The sequence below is a fragment of the Pongo pygmaeus genome, chromosome 6 (genome assembly GCF_028885625.2).
Source record: "Pongo pygmaeus isolate AG05252 chromosome 6, NHGRI_mPonPyg2-v2.0_pri, whole genome shotgun sequence".
Classification (NCBI taxonomy): Eukaryota; Metazoa; Chordata; class Mammalia; order Primates; family Hominidae; genus Pongo; species Pongo pygmaeus.
The window spans coordinates 561,639-586,109 of NC_072379.2; the positions used below are offsets into that span (position 1 = coordinate 561,639).

The window sequence follows — 24,471 nt, forward strand, 5'->3', positions numbered from 1 at the left end:
CCGCAGCAGGGAAAGGTTATGCCCAGGACCCTGGAAGCGGCTCCCTTTCAAGGATAGGATGTGCCAGGCACATTCGAATTTCAAACGACCTTGTAGCATAAGTATAGCCCAAGAACTATTTGGGATATACTTATGCTAATGAATTGTTTATTATCTGAAATTCACATTCAGCTAGGCATTGTCCTGCACTTTTTTGGGCAGTCCTGCAGGAATGCCCAGGTGTGCCCAGGCCTCCCTCAGGACCCCGACCCCCAGCTGCAGGAAAGCCCAGGTGTGCCCAGGCCTCCCTCAACCCCACCCACCCCCAGCTGGTGGCTGATGGCTACACTGTGCCCCCTCATCCCAGAAGCAGGAGGCTGCTTCCCCCAAGGTCATGTCCTCTGGGGCACCCCACATCCAGGGCTGGTTGCTCCTGGGGACCCAAGTGTGGCCCTGGGACCTCAATTTGGGGGAATAGGACTGAGCCTTCTGTTGCAGCCACACTGGGGCTCAGCCAAGCCCCACTACAAGGCCCCAGGGAAGCCCCCCAGCAGCTCCTCACCTCCAGGCCCTTCCCAAGACCCCAAATGAGATGGCCACAGCCGTGCGAGGGAGGGGACACCCACTGGACTCACCGAAGTAGTCAGAGGGTCCCAGGCGCCCCACCTCCACGTACTCCTCATTGGGGGACCGGCGCTGCAGCACGGACGCGGTGCCCTGCAGGTGGAGATGGAGGGACGTGAGTGCCAGCCAGGCGGGTGCAGGGTGGGACGCACGTGAGGGGTCACCACTCAAACCCCCACCTCCCGCCCGGGTCCTTCCCCGGAGCCACTGCCACGACCACATCACCACCCAAACCCCCACCTCCCGCCCGGGTCCTTCCCCGGAGCCACTGCCACGACCACGTCACCACCCAAACCCCCACCTCCCGCCCGGGTCCTTCCCCGGAGCCACTGCCACGACCACGTCACCACCCAAACCCCCACCTCCCGCCCGGGTCCTTCCCCGGAGCCACTGCCACGACCACGTCACCACCCAAACCCCCACCTCCCGCCCGGGTCCTTCCCCGGAGCCACTGCCACGACCACGTCATCACCCAAACCCCCACCTCCCGCCCGGGTCCTTCCCCGGAGCCACTGCCACGACCACGTCACCACCCAAACCCCCACCTCCCGCCCGGGTCCTTCCCCGGAGCCACTGCCACGACCACGTCACCACCCAAACCCCCACCTCCCGCCCGGGTCCTTCCCCGGAGCCACTGCCACGACCACGTCACCACCCAAACCCCCACCTCCCGCCCGGGTCCTTCCCCGGAGCCACTGCCACGACCACGTCACCACCCAAACCCCCACCTCCCGCCCGGGTCCTTCCCCGGAGCCACTGCCACGACCACGTCACCACCCAAACCCCCACCTCCCGCCCGGGTCCTTCCCCCGAGCCACTGCCACGACCACGTCACCACCCAAACCCCCACCTCCCGCCCGGGTCCTTCCCCGGAGCCACTGCCACGACCACGTCACCACCCAAACCCCCACCTCCCGCCCGGGTCCTTCCCCGGAGCCACTGCCACGACCACGTCACCACCCAAACCCCCACCTCCCGCCCGGGTCCTTCCCCGGAGCCACTGCCACGACCACGTCACCACCCAAACCCCCACCTCCCGCCCGGGTCCTTCCCCGGAGCCACTGCCACGACCACGTCACCACCCAAACCCCCACCTCCCGCCCGGGTCCTTCCCCGGAGCCACTGCCACGACCACGTCACCACCCAAACCCCCACCTCCCGCCCGGGTCCTTCCCCGGAGCCACTGCCACGACCACGTCACCACCCAAACCCCCACCTCCCGCCCGGGTCCTTCCCCGGAGCCACTGCCACGACCACGTCACCACCCAAACCCCCACCTCCCGCCCGGGTCCTTCCCCGGAGCCACTGCCACGACCACGTCACCACCCAAACCCCCACCTCCCGCCCGGGTCCTTCCCCGGAGCCACTGCCACGACCACGTCACCACCCAAACCCCCACCTCCCGCCCGGGTCCTTCCCCGGAGCCACTGCCACGACCACGTCACCACCCAAACCCCCACCTCCCGCCCGGGTCCTTCCCCGGAGCCACTGCCACGACCACGTCACCACCCAAACCCCCACCTCCCGCCCGGGTCCTTCCCCGGAGCCACTGCCACGACCACGTCACCACCCAAACCCCCACCTCCCGCCCGGGTCCTTCCCCGGAGCCACTGCCACGACCACGTCACCACCCAAACCCCCACCTCCCGCCCGGGTCCTTCCCCGGAGCCCCTGCCATCATCACATCCAATGCTGGTGCTTCTCCCGTTCCCGGCACCGGCAACCAGGGCATCTGAGCACCGCGGGACCTGCCCAGAGACCACCGTCCGGCCTGGCCCAGCTCCCATTTTTGTTCAGACACACAGACAGCTCCTTGAAATGGGACTCATCGCCGAGGCGAGTGGAGGAGCCAGGAGGGGATGCGCTGGGACCTTCCCTGGGGGGTCGGTATCTTTGTCACGGGGCTGCCGGGCTCCAAGCTGACCTTGGACCAACTCTCAAGGACTGGGAGCTCGTCCAGGCATCCCGGCCTCCCCGGGGGAAGGGGGGGCGCTGTCTCAGGGTCACACACCCACTAAGCACCCTCCTGACCCCCGACACGGGGAAGTGGGGAGGGGTCTGCGGGTTGCCCAGATCAATGATTAACACAGACACCGTGGGCAGAATATCACAGGGCACTGCCGCAGAACGTGCTACACACAGATCCAGCCTGCGGACGGCGAGGCTGGGGTAGCTGAATGTCCCCTGGACTCTGGTCCCTCCAGGGCCCCAGGTGTGGAAACCGTGGCCCAGCACAGGGAGAGTGTGGGCTGTGTGGCCAGACGCGGCTGCCGTGTCACTGTCCCCACCTGAGACTCTGCTTGCTGGGAACCTAGGAATCTTCCCCTGACACCTAGAGCTGCTGTGAAGACACACTAGAGAGGCTTCCTCTGAACAGCCAGGGAAACGGTCCGTCCTCAACACCAGACACCCCCAACAGGTGCTGATGAACGTAGCTCTGTCGCCGGCCCTGCATGCCGCTGGCCTCAGACACTTCCCAAATTCCACCCTGAGCAGCTCTCTCAGCACCATGCTCTGACCCGTCCCTAGTCCCTGGAGGCAGGGCCCCGCGTCTACTGCAGCAGTGCACCTGCGTGAGGAATGTCGTCCCATTTTACAGCCGGGGAAGCTGAGGCCCAGGAAGGTGGCAGCACCTGCAGCCTGGCCCTCCAGGGTCCAGAGACGGCACCATCCGGGTACCCAGGGATCACGTCCCCACAGCCCCAGCCGGCCTGGCAGACGGCGGCCCTCTCAGAGCAGCCGCTCGTGGAGAACAAACACTTCATTTCAAGGTGGGCTCGGTTCACCCTGGCTCACCCAGACCCAGCCTCATCAAATGCCAGCCAGGCTGTGCCGGGGTTAATGAGTAACTCCCCACCTCATCACAGTCTGGGAGAGACGTGGGTCAGGAGACCCTGCTGGTGCCCGCCATGCCTGGAATCTCCAGGCACCAATTGGCAGCCCCTCTGAGAGCCAGACCCCCGCCCTGGCCCCTGATCCGGCCGTGGGGCCACTCGGCTCCCAGGCCTCTGCCGTGTTTATGAATTCAGCTGATGGATGAGCAGGACGTGTAAACAGACCAGGCGGCCGAGTGCCGCCACTGTGGACAGGGGGAGACAGGGAGCGTGACCTCAGCCAGGTGCCCACAGACTCAGACCCCGGGCACTGGAGAGAGGGAAGACTCCGTGGGCCCCCACCCACAGGAACAGCTCCCGGCCCTCCTCCCGGTCCTGGCACTGGCTCAGGCCAGTCCCGGGCACAGCTCTGGGCTCTGAGGCCCATGCGGAGGCAGATGGCGGAGGGTGAAACTCGTGGGCTCTGAAGCCACCGGCCCCAGCCTTCCCATAGGTGAGAACTCTCTGCTTCCTGGTCTTTGAAGCTGTGGCCACCCTGAGAATTCAGTGCAAGAAAATTTGGTTAGACAGGGTCTGGAGCGGGCGAGAAAACTTAGTTAGATGGGGTCTGGAGCAGGCCAAACCCCCCGCGCAGGAGAACCGCTGTGAGCAGTGTTATTTGTCTGGACAGCCCGTCAGGCTGACCTTGAGGACAGACGTCATTGATGTGCCCTTTGTGGCCATTTTTAACAGCTTTCTGTTTTACAGCTGGGATTATTTTCCTCTCTCAGAATCCAGGCGATGAACCTGAAGGCCTCTGGTTCACAGGATTACTTGGTGAAACCTGGGTGTGGAACAATGTTCAGGTGCTTTTGACCCCAAATAGCAGAAAACCCAAATTGAGGCTGCTAAGGTCTAATAAAGGCCACGGATCCCAGAGCCAGAGGATGGGAAGGCCACGGATCCCACAGAGCCAGAAGACGGGGAGGCCAAGGATCCCACAGAGCCAGAAGACGGGGAGGCCACGGATCCCACAGAGACAGAAGACGGGGAGGCCACGGATCCCACAGAGACAGAAGACGGGGAGGCCACGGATCCCACAGAGACAGAAGATGGGGGAGGCCACAGATCCCACAGAGACAGAAGATGGGGGAGGCCACGGATCCCACAGAGCCAGAAGATGGGGAGGCCACAGATCCCACAGAGACAGAAGACGGGGAGGCCATGGATCCCACAGAGACAGAAGACGGGGAGGCCACGGATCCCACAGAGCCACAAGATGGGGAGGCCACGGATCCCAAAGAGACAGAAGACGGGAAGGCCACGGATCCCACAGAGCCAGAAGATGGGGAGGCCACGGATCCCACAGAGACAGAAGACGGGGAGGCCACGGATCCCACAGAGCCACAAGATGGGGAGGCCACGGATCCCACAGAGCCGGAAGATAGGGGAGGGCTCCCAGGCCCATTCCGTGGCTTGGAGGTGGCAGGGACCCAGCCTTGCTCTCGCCTCCTGCTCTGGGACCTCGGGGAGGTGCAAGGTCCTCAATCAGGTCCCTCATGGTGGCACAGAGGCTGCTATGGCTCCAGGAGTCACCACAGGCCACCCCTACACCATCAGCAAAAAGAGAGAATCTGCCTCTTTCTCCTGCACTTCTCTCCTCAGCAGTGAGAAACCTTTCCAGAAACTCCTGGAAACATCCCCTCACTCCTCACTGGCCAGAGAGGGTCTCACGCTTGCCCTAAACCAGTTGCTGGGGAATATGACCCATGGGACTGGACGTGCCCCGCTCTGGGGTGGGGCTGAGGACTGGGATTCTGCCAGAAAGGAAGAGGCAGGGATGGATCTGGGGATCCTCCACGGGGCTGCTGTGCCGACTGCTCCCGGACACACTGCGTGCTTTGTCACTCGTCACGCTGTCTGGGTGCATGAGCACACTGGCCGTGCTCAGTCGTCTCCGGAATCCGGTTCTAAGTGGCGGCATCTCCTAGATGCCATTTGGAAATCGGCAGCATAAGTACCACAAAGATGCCTTTTTTTAATTGGAGGCATTCTCACTCTTCACACACCCTGATAGGAAAGGATGCACAGGTATCTTCAGGCTGGACCCTTCTCCGAGGCTCTGCAGAGATGTGGTTTGTAAACCTCTGCTGTCTTTCCCTCCAGCCCGGCCAGGGAGGGACCGACCACTGTCTGGGCAGCTGCTGCACCCCAGACCTTCGCATGCCCCCTCTTTCAGGGTCCCTGCATGTTGTGGGGGGCATGAATTTCTCCACTTCGCAGATGGAAGCCCAGAGAGGTTGAGCAACTTAGCCAAGGCCACACAGTCAGAGTCCCGCCGCCTCCACAAGCAGATGACGTCCAGCCCTACCCGAAGGCTGCGGTCACCCACGGTGGTGACCAGCACACCTGGCTCACAGGCCCTGTTGCAGGAGGGGTGCTGCGGATTGGCAGAGGGGAGCCTGGGAGGCAGACCCAGGCGGCGTGGGCTTGCAGCCAGGCCCCCCACCTCGATGCACACCTGGCTGCCCCCGCTCCGGGGACTCAGCCAGGTACAAGCTGTCTTCATCCCGCCTGTGCTCCTCCCAGCAGTGCGGCCCCCTCCGGGCCCCTGTCTCCCGCTTGCATATACCCTGGGAGTGGCCAGCACGAATTTTGCTTCAAGGATGCTCAGCTCCTGGCTGTCTCCAAGCTCCCAGGCACCCCCAGGCCACCCTGCACCCCTAAAGCCTTTGTGAGAACCACCATGAAGCCCCTGAGCAGAACACGGCTCGGGTGGGGGCATTCGTGCTTCCCACCAAGAGTGACTGGATGCCCCTCCACGTGCCGACCCCTCAGAGGCACCCCAGAGGCCACCAAAGCAAACCCACCCGCCCCCACCCGTCACCCCCAAACACAGCTTCACCCAGTTTCTGCTGCGACATGGGTTTGCCTGATGTGAATGCAACCCTGCAACGGGCAGCCCTCGGATAATTAGAAGGGCCTCTGGGGACGTCCAGGAATGCAGTCACTAAAAGGGATAAAATGCTGTCAATAATGCAGAACAATCTTCCGAACGGAGTCATTCTGCTTTTGGAATTTGTATTCTTAGGAGTCACTGCCGAGACGGCCGGCAGGGGCCCCACCCGTGAGACAAAGGGATCGGTCCCTGAGGCGTCCGCGTTCATCCCTCCCGGAAAGGGCTGCGGCACAGCTGGACAGGAGAGGCTGAGGCCGGAGGAAGGTGTTTGGTGGCTGTGGATCGGGAACTGTTCCCCACGCACCTCCGGCATGTCGACCCCCTGCCTTTAAGATCAAGTTCATCCTTTCACACCTTCTCCAAACACACCCCAGTAGAGCTGTGTCTTGAGCTCAGATGCCATGTTTCTGGAATGGAGAGGGGAACGCTGCCTCTGTCCCTGGGGCCGGGAAAGTCTGCGTCATAAAAGACACAGGTGCCTCCCCCGGCTCCCAGGGTACTGAAGGGTCCCCGTGCAAAGCTACCAAGTTCACGTGAACTAAACGCGGCCACTCAGCTGCCCCTTGCCCTCCCACAGCCGACCCCCACCTCTGACCACCCGAGCTGCAGAGAACCAGGTGCGGCCCCTCCCACCCCTGGCCTGGGCTGGGCAGCTTCCGTTTCCAACCAGAGTCCGGGAGGAACTGGGAGGAGGGGAGCGTGGTCTCCTCGGCGGAGTCTGGTGGCCACGGGACTCCCTCCTCCTGCCCTCCCATCTCCACCAGGATCAGAAGCCAAGGAGGGAAAGAGGCAGGACCCTCAGAGCCCAGAAGACCTGGGTTCAAATCCCTTCCCCACGTCTCAGCCGCGTGACACCCGTGGCCAGGCCCCTGGTGGAGCTACGAGTCGGGAGGGCCACACGGGTCAGACACTCGCCCACCTGACACACACAACCATCGCTTATCAAGAAAGGGAGACATTTCTCTGTTCTTTCCACTGCACTGTTGCAGGGACTGTTTGTTACAGCAGCTCGGCCTGTCTCCCTAGCTGATACACCACCCTACACACTGACGGTGGTGACAGTCCCCGTCCTGTGCCTGCCCACCCGTGGACATCTGTGCCAGATGCCTGAGTCCGAAAGCAGAAAGGGAACAGCAGAGGAAGGAGAAACAGGATGGACATGGGCCAGGAGGGGCAGGGGTGCCGACCTCCGGCAGGCAGAATCCAGCATTCCCACGACATGGGCGGCTGCCGCAACCACCACGTGCCCTCGGTTTCCGGGAGGCCCAGCTTGAGATGCGCCACGGGTCTCTCAAGCCATCGAAAGCTCTGGAAATAGACACTCCTGTCCAACTCCACTTCCCAGACTGCCACGAGGCAGCACAGACACTCTCAGGAGGATTGAGAGTCTGGGTTTTTTTGGGCTGGAAAAACATGCTTGCCAAAACTCTAGGTCATACTCCCCAAATTTTCTCACTATTGATTCTAACCCGACTCTAAAAATAACCCGGTGGCACAAACCTGGGAGGAGACACCGCAGAACGTCCTGCCCTGGCCGTTTTGTCCTGCCCTGGCCGTCGTCCGCAGCAGGGGAATCACAAAGGATTCATTTTCCTTGCAACTATTTTGATTTTTAAAAATTTCCTGCAAAATCAGGTCAGACATGGTGGCTCACGCCTGTAATCCCAGCACTTTGGGACGCCGAGGTGGGAGGACACCTTGAGGCCAGGAGTTTGAGACCAGCCTGGGCAACACAGTGAGACCCCACCTCTTAAAAAAAAAAAAGAAAAAGAAAAAAAACACAAAAATGTTGGGGTGTGCTGGCATGTGCCTGTGGTCCCAGCTACTCAGGAGGCTGAGGTGGGAGGATCACTGCAGCCCAGGAGTTGGAGACCAGCCTGGCTGGCAAAGCAGAACTCTGTCTCTAATAATGACATGCTTTGGCTGTGTCCCCACCCAAATCTCATCTTGAGTTGTAGCTCCCATAATCCCCATGTGTTGTGGGAGGGACCCAGGGGGCGGTAACTGAATCATGGCAGGGGGGTGATGGTTTTATAAGGGGCTTTCCCCGCTTTGCTCAGCTTTCATTTTCTTTCCTGCTGCCCTGTGAAGAGGTACCTTCCACCATGATTGTAAGTTTCCTGAGACCTCCCCAGCCAGGCAGAATCACAAGCGATTAAACCTCTTTTCTTTATAAATTACCCAGTCTCAGGCATTTCTTCATAGCAGTGTGAGAATGAACTAATACAAATAATAATAATAATAATAATACTAAATATATTTTAAAAGAAACTTAGTATCACTATCATAAATGGAAACTGCTATCACTTTCCATAAATCAAAAAGTAACTAAAAGATTAAGCACAGCTGGAAAGGTGTTCAACACACGAGCTTAACCCAGGCTTCCCCCTGACCTGGCCAGGAACAAATGGGACTGAGGAGGCTCCTGTCCCGCACCTTGGGCCACGTCATCAGCACCAAAATCGGGCTGCAAACCAAGAGTTGAAGAGTCTGGGTCCAGCCCCAGCTCTGCAATGCACCAGCCAGTCTCAGGCGAGGCCTGTAACTGCTTCAGCCTCAGCTGCCTCATCTGTTAAATGGGACAATGCCAACCAATGTTACAGAGCAGCGGTGAGGCCAAATTACCCCAGCTCCAGGAGTTCCAGCACGTCAGATGAGACAGTCATCATGAGGGCAGCGACCGTGAGTGAACCTAAGAGCGGACAGACACCAAATGCCTTCTCAGGGCCGCGGGGGCCACGACACGTTCCTCCCTCCAGTGAGACTCCTCAGAGCCTGGAAAATTCAGGCTCACTCCAGTGCCTTTACGTTTCCTGTGCACACATTTCCTGCCTGTGTGCTTCTGGACTTAGGCAGAAGCAGAATCCTATACATACGCACACATGTGTGAACACACACACACAGATGCACATTTCTGCATGCAAACACCTGTGCACACACACCTGTGCACACACACACTGGTACGTGCATACATACATGCACGCACACCCCACACACATGCAAACACAAGCACAGACGCACACACACCTGTGCATACATGCACACACAGGCACACACACACACACCTGTGCACAAAAGCACATGCCTATGCACACACACATGCACACTTTGCACACATGCACAAACACAGGCACACATGCCTGTGCACACACACATGCACACACACCTAGACACAAACACACAGGCACACATGCCTGTGCACACACGCACACATCCACACAGAGAATGGAACCAGCCCCTGCCTCTAAAGCACTCCCAGGTAGCTCTGTGATTTCTCCTGAATAAATAAACCCCATGGATGCATTTTTATGTTTTTTTAAGCAACCGTTGCAATAACTGTTTTTTCCACATAGAAGGTAATTTCACCTGAAGCTCCCTTCCACCCAAATCCCTTTCTGCTCCCTCAGGCGGTGACTCCTCGGAGCGTTCCTGAGCTGCGTGCAGGCTCCAGGTGTCTCGGAGGTGACCGAGCTGCTCCTCCGCTGTTTGTTTCGGGAGCCTGAGCCACTTCCCTGCAATCGTCCGCTGCCCGCTCCTCAGGCCCGGCCGGCCGAGACGGAACTGATGTACGTCACACACCCTGGGCTGCAAACCGTCCTCAGAACAACAGCAAAAACACACCTCAGCGGGTGAGCCGCCCAAGGTCAGCTCCTGTGCCAACGTTTAATGGATCATCCATGAGGTCTGGGGCCCGGCAAAGGCACGGCCCAGCAGCTTCTGTGGGAAAACAAGCCGTTCCCGCGGACGTCGGCGCCAGGGCTTGGGGTGGGAACAGGTGCAGGGCTGCGTCCCCCCCCGCCTGCGTGCCAGAGTGAGGCAGGCCCGGCCCCGTGTGAGACGAGCTTTTCCTTCTGCAAACCCAGTTATCCCCTCGGTTCTCTCTGCAGCCAGGCACTGTCCGTCCTGGGACCTACACGGCTGCCACGGAAGCTCCGGTGGGTGCTCCCGGCGCGGCCGGTGGGGGCGAGATGCCTGTGGCTGCGCCAGCTCCCACAGTTAGGTGAGAAGCGTGGAAGGAAAGGGGCATGTGGCTGCCCGGGCCCTGCCCTCAATGCCCTTCCGTGGCCCAGTTACTCCCGGCCATCTGTGTGGGAGTCTCTGCAGGCTCCGGGGAACCAGGGCGAGCATAGGCTCCGGGCTACAGAGGCTCCTGCTGCCTGCCAGGCGGGGAGGTGGGGGCAGCCCTTCCTGCTCCAGCCCCAGGCACCTCTCAGGGTGGGTGGGAGAGCTCACTGCCTGTCACAGCCTTGCCTGAGGTTCATGTGGCTTCAACCCCAAGCATCGCCCTGTCGCCTCCAGCTCCACAGGCCCAGCCCAACTCCTTGTCAGCCCCTGTTAGGCGTCTCTGTCCACAGGACTCCTCCCAGATGACGGCAGACACCTCCCTCCGCCTCACCTCCCAGCCAGGGGTCACCAGCACTGAGGATTCTGCCCCCTGCAGAGCCTGGAATGCATCCCCTCCAGCCCTCTCCACCAGGCCTGCACCCATCACCTGCAGTGGGCCAAGCCCTGGCCTCCAGGACCTCTCACACCCTTTCCTCCATCACTGCCCCTCCATCTGCCTGGTCAAACCAGGTTCCAGAAAGAGTTCTTAAAGGGTCTCTGTCACACACAGATCACAACCAATCTGCCCATCACAGCTTCACGGCCAGCAGCATTTCATCGTCCCTCCAGCTGTTCTCTTCCTCCCTGGATCTTCTTTGCAAGGCCATGGGGTCCATGCCCCCCAACCATGACTCCCCCCACCATGCTGATCCCCAGCCAGATGCCCCGACCCCAGTGGAGATGCCCAGACCACAGCAGAGATGCCCCGACCCCAGCGGAGATGCCCCGACCCCAACCGAGATGCCCCGACCACAGTGGAGATGACCTGACCCCCCCTGAGATGCCCTGACCCCAACGGAGATACCCTGACCCCAGCAGAGATGCCCCGACCCCAGCCGAGATGCCCTGACCCCCCCCGAGATGCCTTGACCCCAGCGGAGATGCCCCGACCCCAGTGGAGATGCCCTGACCCCCCCTGAGATGCCCCGACCCCAACGGAGATACCCTGACCCCAGCAGAGATGCCCCGACCCCAACCGAGATGCCCCGACCCCAACCGAGATGCCCCGACCCCAGCCGAGATGCCCTGACCCCCCCTGAGATGCCCTGACCCCAGCCGAGATGCCCCGACCCCACCTGAGATGCCCCGACCCCAGCCGAGATGCCCCGACCCCAGCCGAGATGCCCCGACCCCAGCCGAGATGCCCCGACCCCAGCCGAGATGCCCCGACCCCAGCGGAGATGCCCCGACCCCAGCGGAGATGCCCCGACCCCAGCCGAGATGCCCCGACCCCAGCGGAGATGCCCCGACCGTAGCGGAGATGCCCCGACCCCAGCGGAGATGCCCCGACCCCAGCGGAGATGCCCCGACCCCACCTGAGATGCCCCGACCCCAGCCGAGATGCCCCGACCCCAGCCGCGATGCCCCGACCCCAGCCGCGATGCCCCGACCCCAGCCGAGATGCCCCGACCCCAGCCGAGATGCCCCGACCCCAGCGGAGATGCCCCGACCGCAGTGGAGATGCCCTGACCCCAGTGGAGATGCCGTGACCCCAACGGAGATGCCCTGACCCCAGCCGAGATACCCTGACCCCACCTGAGATGCCCTGACCCCAGCGGAGATGCCCTGACCCCAGCGGAGATGCCCCGACCCCAGCCGAGATACCCTGACCCCACCTGAGATGCCCCGACCCCAGCCGAGATGCCCCGACCCCAGCCGAGATGCCCCGACCCCAGCCGAGATGCCCCGACCCCAGCCGAGATGCCCTGACCCCACCTGAGATGCCCTGACCCCACCTGAGATGCCCTGACCCCAGCCGAGATGCCTCGACCCCAGCCGAGATGCCCTGACCCCACCTGAGATGCCCTGACCCCAACGGAGATGCCCTGACCCCAGCCGAGATGCCCTGACCCCACCTGAGATGCCCTGACCTCAACGGAGATGCCCTGACCCCAGCCGAGATACCCTGACCCCAGCAGAGATGCCCTGACCCCAACGGAGATGCCCTGACCCCAGCAGAGATGCCCTGACCCCAGCGGAGATGCCCTGACCCCAGCAGAGATGCCCTGACCCCAGCGGAGATGCCCCGACCCCAGCCGAGATGCCCTGACCCCAGCCTGCCATTTCAGCCGTTGCTTTCTCAGCCAAGTCCCAATCTTTGGATGAACAGACATTGATTCCTTCCAGGTACTGACCAGGGTGCTGGACACCAGAAACCTAATGGGAGCTCATGAAATCTCCAATGTGACTTTGCAGCAACCCCGACCTGTCCACACACCAGCACCTCTCATCCTAGGAGAGCCTGGGCCTGGAATGGACACAGCTTCTGCTTCCTGGGATCAAATGTGCCCCCAGCCCTCCAGGCAGCCACCAGGGCAGGTGCAGGTGGGCAGGCACCTAGACCCAACCCAGAGCTGATGTCCTGTGCCCTCGGCCCCCACCCTGAGGGTCCTCTGAGAGCACCTGCCAGGTCAGGCTGCACGTCCGCCCCGGGACCCCCTCCACGGGATACTCCAGTTTTCTTTTTCAATGAGTCTAAAAACCCTCCACAGGCTGCCTCTGCAGACACCATTCCTTATGCCGAAAGGAAGGGGTGCTGCTGCTGAGAGCCCAGGCTGTGCGCTGTCCACTCAGCGGGCATCCAACAGCCCCCTGGCTTGGGTGGGCCAAGACCCACAATGTCCCAGCCCCAGGGGACCCCAAAGCTGCTTCAGCCTCTGCAACCTCTGCATGCTGGGTGTGTGTGTGCATGCGTGTGTGCACGTGGGAGTGTCTGCACAGGTGTGTGTATGGGTGTGTGTTATTGTGTGCACAGGTATGTGTATGCACTGATGTGTGTGTGCACGTGTGTGTGTGTGCATGGGTCTGCTTGGAGTGTGTATGTGGGTGTGCTCAGGTGTGCATGCATGTCTGTATGTACGTGTGTGTGTGCACGTGGGTCTGTGTGCGTTGTGTACATACATGTGTGTGCTCGGGTGTGCATGCATGTCTGTGTGTGCATGGGTGTGTGTGTGTGCAGGTGTGTTAACTGTTACCAGTATACATGTGTGAGTGTATGCACAGGTGTGGACGTGTGCAGGTGTCCATGTGTACGCTGGTCAGTGTGCATGGGTGTGCAGACAGGCATGTGTGTCACTGTGGGGTGTGCATGGGTGTGCACAGCTATGCATGTGTGTGCACTATGTGTGTACGCGTGTGTGCACAGGTGTGCCTGTGTCCATGTGCGCATGGATCAGTGTGTGTGCATGGGTTGTGGGTGTGTATATGTGCATGTGTGCGCACATGCGCATGGGTTAGTATATGCATTGGTGTGCATAGGTGCACACTTGCTGATTATGTTCTAAAGAGGCAGAAAGCACTTTCGAGCCTGGCCCGGCTCCAGCTTCCTCCATTGACAATTCAGCAGCCCCCCTCTGCCCGCTCCCCACTTCCCGTTCTGATCCTGGTGTTCCCAAAGGGTCTCCTCCCTCCCTGTTCAGTCTCCCCACAGAGACCATACCCCATGCAGCCACCACCCCATCATTCTGGACCTGCGCCTCAGCCTAGTGGGCCCCTCTGGGTCCAGCCAGAGCTGTGGCTCCTGGACACCCCTGTGGGAACCTGAGACTTAGAATCTGGATGGACGGGAGGTGGGGCCAGGGTGGGACACAGGCCGCCGCCCCCAGCGTCAGCCCATCCAGGCTCAGGCCTCCTCCCAGGTCCTCCCGTGGCTCCGTGGCCAGCCTCAACCTCCGCCCTTGCTCCCTCTGGGAGGACTCTTGTGTTCCCAGCAATCCTGGCCCTGTCTCGGTGGCTCGAAGCTTTCCACTGCCTTCCAGGCAAGGCCACGTCCTCTCCATGTGGGCAGTCACACACTCAGGTCCCCGCCCCACCACACTCAGGCCCGCGACTCCAGCCACAGTGACACCTCTATGCCTCTGCACACACTGTTCCCTCAGCCTGGAGGGCATTCCTGGGCCTCTTCCTGCAGCATCCCCAGAAACTGGCCCAGGGCGCCAGCACTGACTCCAGCAGTGCCCAGACGCATCTACAAATCCTCACAGCTCAGGGGAGGGGGGATCGGCCGGCCAGGACCAACACGCCCAGGGCACCACACCAGCTCCTTGGACACTGCCCGTCTGCCCAGAGAGAGTCTCATGCTCAGAGAGGCTATAAATATATGCCGGACAGTCAAGAGTTTCCGTCGCCAACCAGAAGAGCTGAGCAAAAGGTGAAATAAACATCCAGTGGCTGCAAATTAATTGATTTTTATCTTGCCTGAATTGCTATTTAAAACTGGTCTGGTGATTGTGGGGAGTTTCTGAAGGACTCAGCAGGACGGATGAGGCACATGGGACGTTTTCTGGGCCTCTGCGTAGCTGCGGTGCTTGACTGGGCTAGCTCAGACTCCATGAGGGTCTGGACTTCAGACTTGGCTCAGCCAGGTGGCTGAGGACATGGTACCTCACTTCTCCAAGCCTCAGTTTCCCCACTGTAAAATAAACCTATCCAGAATCCACCAGGTTCTGGGGAGATTTAGGCAAGGATGTGGGTACCCCTGGAACACTGCCAAGGGCTTTACCTCTGCAAAAGGCTAGGGGTTATCAGTTGGTGAGGTCTGAACTCATGGAATTTTCCTCTCAGTGTGTTTTCTCATGAGACATATTGGGAGGATAACGGTCATTACCTCAGAGACTCATAAGGATTAAATAAGTTAAATATGGAAATGTTTGAGACAGAGTAAAAGCTAAAAAAGTGTTAGTCACCATCACTGCCACCTTTATCATTACCATTACCATCATCATCATCATCATCATCACTATCACCATCGTCACCATCCTCACCATCACCTTCATCATCACCACCTTCACCATATCATCATCACCTCCACCATCACCACCACCACCATCATCACCATCACCACAACCACCATGGCCCTCTTCACCAGGACCATCATCATCATCATCACTATCATCACCTTCATCATCACCATGACATCATCATCACCATCTTCACCAACTCATCACCTTCATCACCATCATCATCACCATATTCACCATTTCATCACCTCATCACCTCCACCATCATCACCACCACCTCCACCATCATTATCACCATCACCACCAACATCACCATCACCACAACCACCATGGCCCTCTTCACCAGGACCATCATGATCATCATCACTGTCATCACCTTCATCATCACCATGACATCATCATCACCATCTTCACCAACTCATCATCACCACCATCATCACCACCACCTCCACCATCATTATCACCACCACCACCATCATCACCATCACCACAACCACCATGGCCATCTTCACCAGGACCATCATGATCATCATCACTATCATCACCTTCATCATCACCATCACATCATCATCACCATCTTCACCAACTCATCATCACCACCATCATCACCATCACCTTCATCATCATCATCACCATATTCACCATTTCATCACCTCATCACCTCCACCATCATCACCACCACCTCCACCATCATTATCACCACCACCACCAACATCACCATCACCACAACCATCACCGCCATCTTCACCATGACCATCATCATCATCATCACTATCATCACCTTCATCACCATCATGATTATCACCACCATCGTTATCGCCACCATCATCACCATCGCCTCCACCATCACCATCATTGTCATCATCTTCACCATCACCATTATCACCATTACCTTCAACACCATTGTTATCACATCAGCTTCATCACTATCATCACCATTATCAGCACCTTGATCACCATCATCACCATCACCTTCATCATCACTATCACCTTCATCACCACCACCATCATCATCACTATCATATTATCATCACCATCTTCACCATCTCATCATCACCATCACCTTCATCACCATCATCACCATCTCATCACCTTCACCATCATTATCACCATTATCACCATCACCATCATCACCATTTTCACCATGACCATCATGATCATCACCTTCATTATCACCATCATCTTCATCTTCACCATTATCAACACCACTATCACCTCCACCATCACTATCACTGTCAGTCATCACCTTCATCATCGCCATTATCACCATTGCCTTCATCACCATTGTCATCACATCACCTTCATCACCATCATCACCTTCATCATCACCATCATCATCACTATCACCATCATCATCACCTTCATCATCATAACCATCATCATCACTATCATCATCACCTTCATCTTCATAACATCATCATCACTATCACCATCACCGTCACCTCCATCATCATCACTATCACCATCATCACCATCACCTTCATCACCATCACCTTCATCACCATCACCATCACTAGCACCATCATCATCATCATCACCATCACCTCCATCATCATCACTATCACCATCATCACCATCACCTTCATCACCATCACCTTCATCACCATCACCATCATCATCACCATCACCTCCATCATCATCACTATCACCATCATCATCACTATCACCATCATCACCATCACCTTCATCACCATCACCATCATCACCATCACCATCACCATCACCTCCATCATCACTATCACCATCATCACCATCACCTTCATCACCATCACCATCACCTCCATCATCATCACCATCACCTCCATCATCATCACCATCACCTCCATCATCATCACTATCACCATCATCACCATCACCTTCATCACCATCACCTTCATCACCATCACCATCATCATCACCATCACCTCCATCATCATCACCATCACCTCCATCATCATCACTATCACCATCCTTCATCACCATCACCTTCATCACCATCACCATCATCATCACCATCACCTCCATCATCATCACCATCACCTCCATCATCATCACTATCACCATCCTTCATCACCATCACCTTCATCACCATCACCATCACTAGCACCATCATCATCATCATCACCATCACCTCCATCATCATCACTATCACCATCATCACCATCACCTTCATCACCATCACCTTCATCACCATCACCATCATCATCACCATCACCATCATCATCACCATCAGTGGCAGTAGCAGCAAAATAAAAAACAGGCTTAGCTGGATAAACACAATGTGGGCCATTCAAACAACAGAATATTATTCAGCCTTGAAAAGGAAGGACATTCTGACACCTGCTAGCTACAACATGGATGGCCCTTGAGGACACTATGCAAGTGAAGTAGGTGGTTCTACTTTCTAGAAGGGCTGGGAGAGGGGGGTGGGGAGTGTGTGTTTGCTGGGGACAGAGCTTCAGCCTGGGAAGATGAAACATTCTGGAGATGATGGTGGTGACAGCCGCACAGCAAAATGACCTGCTTAATGCCACTGAACTGTACACCTAGAAATGGTTGTGATGGTAAATTTCACATTATCTGTATTTTATCACAATTTTTAAAAACAAAACATTTTTAAAAGGGCCTGGCCACTGGAACCTCAACTCACTCCACCTATGGCCTCAGCTCATACTGCCCCACAGTCTCACCCATGCTCGGGGGTCATGGCCAGGTTGAGGTCACAGCCCTCTGTGCCGCTAAGCACCCCCTCAGTCTGGCCCCACATGTTTCCCGCCCGTCTTGGAGGCACGGCCGAGCCGCAGGGTAGGTACCTTGTGTCCTGCTCCTGGGGAAGCTGCCCCCTCAGGAGCCTTTTCACTAAGTTCCTCCGGCGGCTGACTCTGAGGAGGGGCAGCGGGGCCAGGAGGCCACAGCTGTAGGACTGAGAACCTGGCCATTGAATCAGAGAGACATGCGTGGCCAACTTTAGAACACAGGAGGACAACTTCCTCCCAGAGACCATTGTTCACCACCTGGAGCTGGCCCGCCCCGGGCGTGCGGACTTCCCAGAAGGACCAAGTGCCCAAGGGCCCCGTCCCCACTCAACATCATCAGAAGGTCTGGGAGGAGGGGAGCAGACCGCCCCCCACTAGGCGGGGGATGTCCACAACCCACTGCCTGCATGACCACAGCCACCACGGCCAGCCCCCGCTTTGGTGGGTGGACGACCGTGGGGTGCTGCAAATTGATTTGTCCAGAACTGTGCATCTGTTAGGATTTTCCCAGCCCAAACATCCGTCTTTATGGCGATAGTCTTTGCATGGTGCTTAAGTCTCCTCACTTTGCTGCCAGGAATCTGGTCAGGGTAATCCGGGACCTTGGAACCGGCCACTGCATTCCACATCTGTCTCGTCTGGGAACGCCTGCGCGGCGGTGCCCTGAGATACGGGTGGGAAACAAGATCTGGAAATGTCTGCAATGGAAAGCCGGGGCCCGCGGGGGGTGGTTCGGTCTCTGGGAGGGGAGGGTTGAGGGAGGGAGGGAGGAAGATGGTGCTTTTTAGAGTTGTTTTTTTTTTTTTTTGGTGGGGGAGAGGGTGTTAAACTTTGTATAGTGTTACTTACATTAACAACAAAAAAAATCAGAGAGAAAATATCAGGCAAAGGCACTTGTCAAAGGAACCACACAACTGGGACCATCCTTTGCTGAAGACGCGTCAGCAACCCTGTCTCCGTCCGCAAGCGGCATTTTACTTGAAGAATTACTTTGAAGGTTCTTGTCTCCCAAAGCAGAAACCCTGAGTGTGAGCTGACCAAGGCCTCAGCCTCACATCTGGCCCCCTATCCACAGAAAGAACAGCCTGCTGGCTGCCCCAATTCACATCGAAACTCACTTGTGCTGAAAGGCAAGTGAAGACGTCCCATGCCTTTGGGAAAACAGTTGTCCCCTCGAGCCATCTCACAGTTTAGCCGGGCTCTGGGAAGCTCTCCCTGGCCCCCAAGCTGCTGGGCCGAACGTCCAGCTCACTGGGAGAGGCAGCCGTGATGTGCCCGGGACACAGCCCGTTGTGCCCAGGCCCTGGGGGAGCTTTGCCTACAAAGGGGGGCTAGGGGGCATGCAGCCCCTCCCCTGCTCCTGGGATGACGAGGCTGCCCTGCAACGAGAGGGATGTGGGTCAGAGCCGGGTGGACTTGTGTGTCCCTCTCGGTCAGCTGTAGCCACTGGAGCACTCAGGAGCCTGCCCCAGCAGGGTCTGAGTGGAACACGGGCACTCGCAGCCCAGGGGAGGGATGCTGGCACCTGGTGGACAGCAGGCAGGGTGAGGCCAGAACCCCTCTAAGCCCCGAGGAAGCTCTCACACCTGTAATGACCCCGGCCGGCGAGCCCACAGACCCCACGGACAGGGCCACCCCAGGGCCAGACCCCGAGGGCCCTGGAACCGTCACTGTCCCTGCGCAGATGTCCGCGTGCACACAGTCCACACGGGGCCCAGGTGGAGGGCTCGGAGCCCAGCCCTGGGGTTCTGGAAAAGCGTTTCTTCCACTCCAGCCCAGAAGGAATGTTTTTATTTTCCTGCTAGAGGCCAGGCCAAATGGGCTCCCTTTCAAGATCCTCTGAGATTTCCCTCAGACAGGGAAGACTTGGCACCCACCCACAGTGACCGCTGGGCAGAGGCCAAGCCCGGCGCCTCGGTGGGTCTCACCTGCCCTGACCCGCGAGAGGAGGGAGGACACGCGGCCGGTGCAGGTTCCCCCACAGGCAGATACTCCTAGGCCTCCGGAAGGTCGACCGCAGGCTCCTGGCGGGGCCCTGAGGCCAAGGGTGGGCCAGGGATGTGGTTCTGAGCACTTCTCATTTGGCTCTCAGAAGAGGCTGCGGTGTCCAGGCAGGATGTTCCAAAGTGACTTTCACACCCCTCGTCAAGGAGCTCGGGGGGCGTGGGAGCCTTCCCTGCCCGGGGTTTGCAGCTCTGCTCTCGCGCAGCCTCGCCCCACCCTCCCCCACACCCCTGCGCTCCTGTGTCCCTGCAGCTGTCAGGATGTCCTCCATCTGGCAGACTCCTACTCCAACTTCAATACCCGTTCCGCCCTGCCTGCCCAGCAGTCCCCGAGCCCTCCCCCATCCCCCGCCGTCCCCTCAGGGTGACTGCCCTGCACTGTGGCCGGCCTGCTCCTGTCTGGTTTATTCTCCACGTGGCACGGCCCTCGGCAAAGCAGCTGGACTATCTCCCTCCTCTGCAAGTCAGCCCCCAACTCCTGCCATTGCGGCCGTCACACCCGGAGTAACGCTCGTGTTCCAACCCCGGTCAGCAGAGCTCTGCAACCGGAGCCCCCCAGACTCGCCCTTCCCGCTCTCCCACCTTGGACCGCTGTCTGCGGCCCCCTCCCTCCCGGTATCCAGGCCCCTGCCCCACGGCGACCGCACGGCCACGGCCCCCCCACCCTCCCTGCAGCCCAAGCGACACCACTCCCAGCACTCTGTGTTGGGTCCTGCTTCATGTCTCTTCCAAGCCCTCATGTCCTTCCAAAGCATCTCACGCCCCTAGAACGCCAGCCGGAGAGAGGACAGTGCGTGCCTGCGGTCCACGGCATCTGTCCAGCCCCGGGACCGGAGCTGATGCCTGGGAAACACGTATGGCTTAGACCCCTGTGGCTCCGGCACTCCGGCAGAGCCTCCTCCAGAAAGCAACCCCGAAAGGGCCACCGCAAGTAAGCAGCAACGCTTCAAAATGTGGCACCGGCACCGTCCAACAGACTCCAGCCAGGAGCCTCGCGACGCAGGTCGAGTCTGTCTGAGACCCCAGCCAGGAGCCTCGCGACGCAGGCCAGGTCTGAGACCCCAGCTAGGAGCCTTGCCGTGTGGGCCGGGTCCCAGCTGACCCCACACGACGATGGCGCGTGCACGGGGTTCCCCAGGGGTTCTGTTTTGCAGGGGTCCCCTTCCTAAAAGCATCCAGCAGTGACCCGTGGATTTTGAACAATGGGCCGTCCTCTGGTTCAGGCGTCACTGGGGAGGAGGTGCGGGGCTCTGATGAGCCAGGAAAAGTTCCCAGGCCCAAGGGCAGCTTTGCAACGTGTTGTTTTGCAGTTGTTTCAGCGTTGTGGACATTCATAAAATTAATTTGCTAAGAGAGGAGATAAATCCACTCTAGCATTCCCGTGGCAATGCCTCCCAGGCTGCTGCCGCCCCGTATGGGAGGAAGCTGGGGAATTTCGGTCTCGGGATTTTTACGGGGAACCGGCTCCCGGGGTCCAGCTGCCCCCAGGCTGTGGGGAGGTCTCCAGGAGGGGAACTCCAGGGGCCTGGAAAAGCAGGCGTGCGGCCCCAGATGGAGGAATGCGCCGAGGGAACCTGAGCTGGTGCCCGGGCGGGCACTGCCCCACCCAGCCCTGGCCGAATGCCGCTCCACTTTCCCGTCCGCGGTGAGGTGAAGGAACAGCTGGACAGTCCCCGCCTCCGGGAGCCCGCACAGCCCTGGCACACGCTGCCGCCTCTCCACTAGGCCCTGGATGCCGCTCTCACCGGGGAGTGAGCCGGGTGTACGCCCGAGGCAGGGCGGAGATAACACCTCTGCTCCCATTGCCACAGGACCGAGGACTCTGTCCCCATTTAGAGCTCCTGGGGCCTGGGGCTGCTCACTAACCTTTGGTAAGAGCCCCTAGAAATATCCGGCTCCCCTCACCCCGAGGCTGACGGCAGGTGCAGGCCTCACAATGACGCAGGACGCCCAGGCCCTAGGGCTCAGGGCTCCCGCTGATGCACAGGGTGCGGTGGGTACCGCAGCTTTCCATCTCCATGTCTGCAGCTCCCAGGTTCACAGCCCACAGACCTGCGGAGGAGTGACCGCTCCAGTCTGCTGAGAATATTTTCCAACAGCTGTAGGGATCGGGTGTCTGAGGGGCTGGCAGCTCCCCACAGCTTCGGAGACAGCGGGCGTGACCCCGTGGGGTCGGGGACAAGGAAAGCAGCCTCCACCCAGGAGGGGCCCTGCTCCTGCAGAGAGACCCGCGGGGGGTCCCGGGAGTTGGGGGTGCTGCAGCCCGGCCCTGCCTTCCCAGCTGCCTCCATGGCGCCCAGCTCAGCTCTGCAGTGGAGTTGCCCCCGAGACCTACAGGTGTTCATGCCTCACAGGTGTGAGCAGGGGCTGTTTTCCACACCTGTGCGGAGCTGGGGTCCCCACACCTGAGGGAAATCAGCTCCCGAAACAATCACATCTTCGGGCACAGTGGGAGCAAGGCACAGCGGGCTGCCATTGCAGACTGGGCCAGCCCTCACTGGTGTCCACCCTGGAGAGCCGAGGGGAACAGGAGGCCCCAGGTGCAGGGCAGGCGGGAGGAGAGAAGGGTGAGGCGGGAGCTCCGTGGCCCTGCAGGGATGAGGCCTCATGCACAGGGCGTCTGCGACCCACCAAGACCATGATTTACAAAACAATGTGCTTCAGAAACTGCTAGAGGAAGAATGACAGTGAGCAGACAGGGCAGGACGCCGGCCCCAGGGAGAGCAAGAGACCAGCATCTCCTCCACATGCTGCTTCAAGGAAAACAAACGGCAGCCACGAGGGCAGCCACTGAGCCTCCGGCGCCTGCCGAGAAGCCGCCCCACCGGCCGGGCGCCGCCGCACCTGTCTGATGCTGTCGGTGGCCGCCCTGGACGCGCAGTCCACAGCTGGAAACCGCAAAAGGCTCCGAAGCGCGTCGGTTCTGAGCCTCTGATCCCTGCACCCCGGGGTCGCACTGTGACTTACCAAATTTGGCTGATCACAGAGGAAAAGCGAAAAAGATCCAGGTTGCCAAGGAGACCCTTTCAAATACATTTTACAGCTCTATGAAAGTGATACCTTCCCTCGGGTTGAGTTTCGTCCTGGAGGCCGTGCAAGGCACTGTTTTATGTGAATCTGCACAGCCCCCCTCACCTCCCCTCCCAACCCCCACACACACTCTGTCAGTGGTCAGGGCACCCTGCACAGTGCTCTGCTCTCCCCACAGACGCCAGCAGGTCCCTCCCCACATCCCCCTCCTCAGAGCCTTTCTGGGAAGCCTGTGCAGGGGCGCGTGGGCGCTCCTGGGGAGGGGGCAGCCGGCATCTGAACCCAGCACCCCTCCTGAGGACTCTGCAGGGAGCCTGTAGAACCTCCAGGAAGCAGCTGTTCCCAATACAAAACCACACTGCGCAGAGCCGGGTGAGCCCCCCAGGATCACGAAAATCAGCCGTAACGGCCTTTAGCGGATGCGCCACTGCGGGGCCTGGCTCCCACAGCCCGCAAAACACACAAGAAGGTAAAATCCGAGTCATCAGACAGGGAGTGGACAGAGGGTCAGAAAGCGGAAAACACTGGAAGCTGTGCTCGCAAGACTGGGATTACAGATTTGGGCACACCCATGGTGGAGGCACCGCGGGCAGAGCCTCCCGGCTGCGGGAGGCAGTGTCTGCCCCTTGCCGGTCCCCGCACCTGCCCTCGGCTGATGACCCCGGCGTGGATGTGGAGGGCACGGCGGGCAGAATCCCCCCGCCGGGGTGCAGTTGGGTCACACGCGGTGTGCGTGGGGGGGCTCCCAGGACGCCCGGCACATCCTCAATACTCAGAACACGCCGCGCGACTCGGTGACGCCATCTCCTCTGCTCTGGGGTGAGAACACCGCGTGTGCTGCCTTCATCTGCTCTCTGTGAAGACGGTCTCCGTGAAGGTGCACGGATGATCCACGCCCCCCACACACATTTTCATGATTTTCCTATACGAGGCCTTGGGATCAGCTGGGAGGGGGCCTTGCTCTACAGAGAATAATGGGTGATTGTCTCAATCAGCCACAGCTACCCATTCTCTCAGTTTCAAGACCATTAAAACCGAGGCTGCCAACTCAGAAGCCCCCGAGTGCCTGCAGAGATGGCTGAGGAGCCGAGAGCAGGGCCGGGCGGGGGCTGCGGAAAGCTGGGAAGCCTTTCACACCAGAAGGGGCATCTGCCTCTCAGCTCCAGCTGGGTACGGCCAGACAGGGCTGCAGGTCCAGTGTGGCCGGATGTCAGATTTTTAAAGAGAAGTAAGAGATCCAGATTTATTATTTTTTTTTTTTTTGAGACAGGCTCTTGCTCTGTGGCCCAGGCTGGAGTACAATGGCGTGATCTCAGCTCACTGCAACCTCTGTCTCCTGGGTTCAAGTGATTCTTATGCCTCAGCCTCCCAGTAGCTGGGATTACAGGCACCTGCTACCACGCCCGGCTAATTTTTGTTTTAGTAGAGATGGGGTTTCACCATGTTGGCCAGGCTGGTCTCGAACTCCTGACCTCAAATGATCCA

At 59.2% G+C, this 24,471-nt stretch overlaps 1 protein-coding gene across 3 annotated transcripts in view; it reads right to left on the reverse strand.

The window, feature by feature from the left end:
• The window catches only part of PRKAR1B (protein kinase cAMP-dependent type I regulatory subunit beta), a 185,887-nt gene that overhangs the window by 1,446 nt on the left and 159,970 nt on the right, over nucleotides 1-24,471 (reverse strand). For all 3 annotated transcript variants that reach the window (XM_054494877.2, XM_054494876.2, XM_054494875.2), the window contains exon 10: nucleotides 615-696. In XM_054494877.2, the coding sequence (XP_054350852.1) occupies nucleotides 615-696 (82 nt within the window). The remainder of the gene's footprint in view (nucleotides 1-614; nucleotides 697-24,471) is intronic.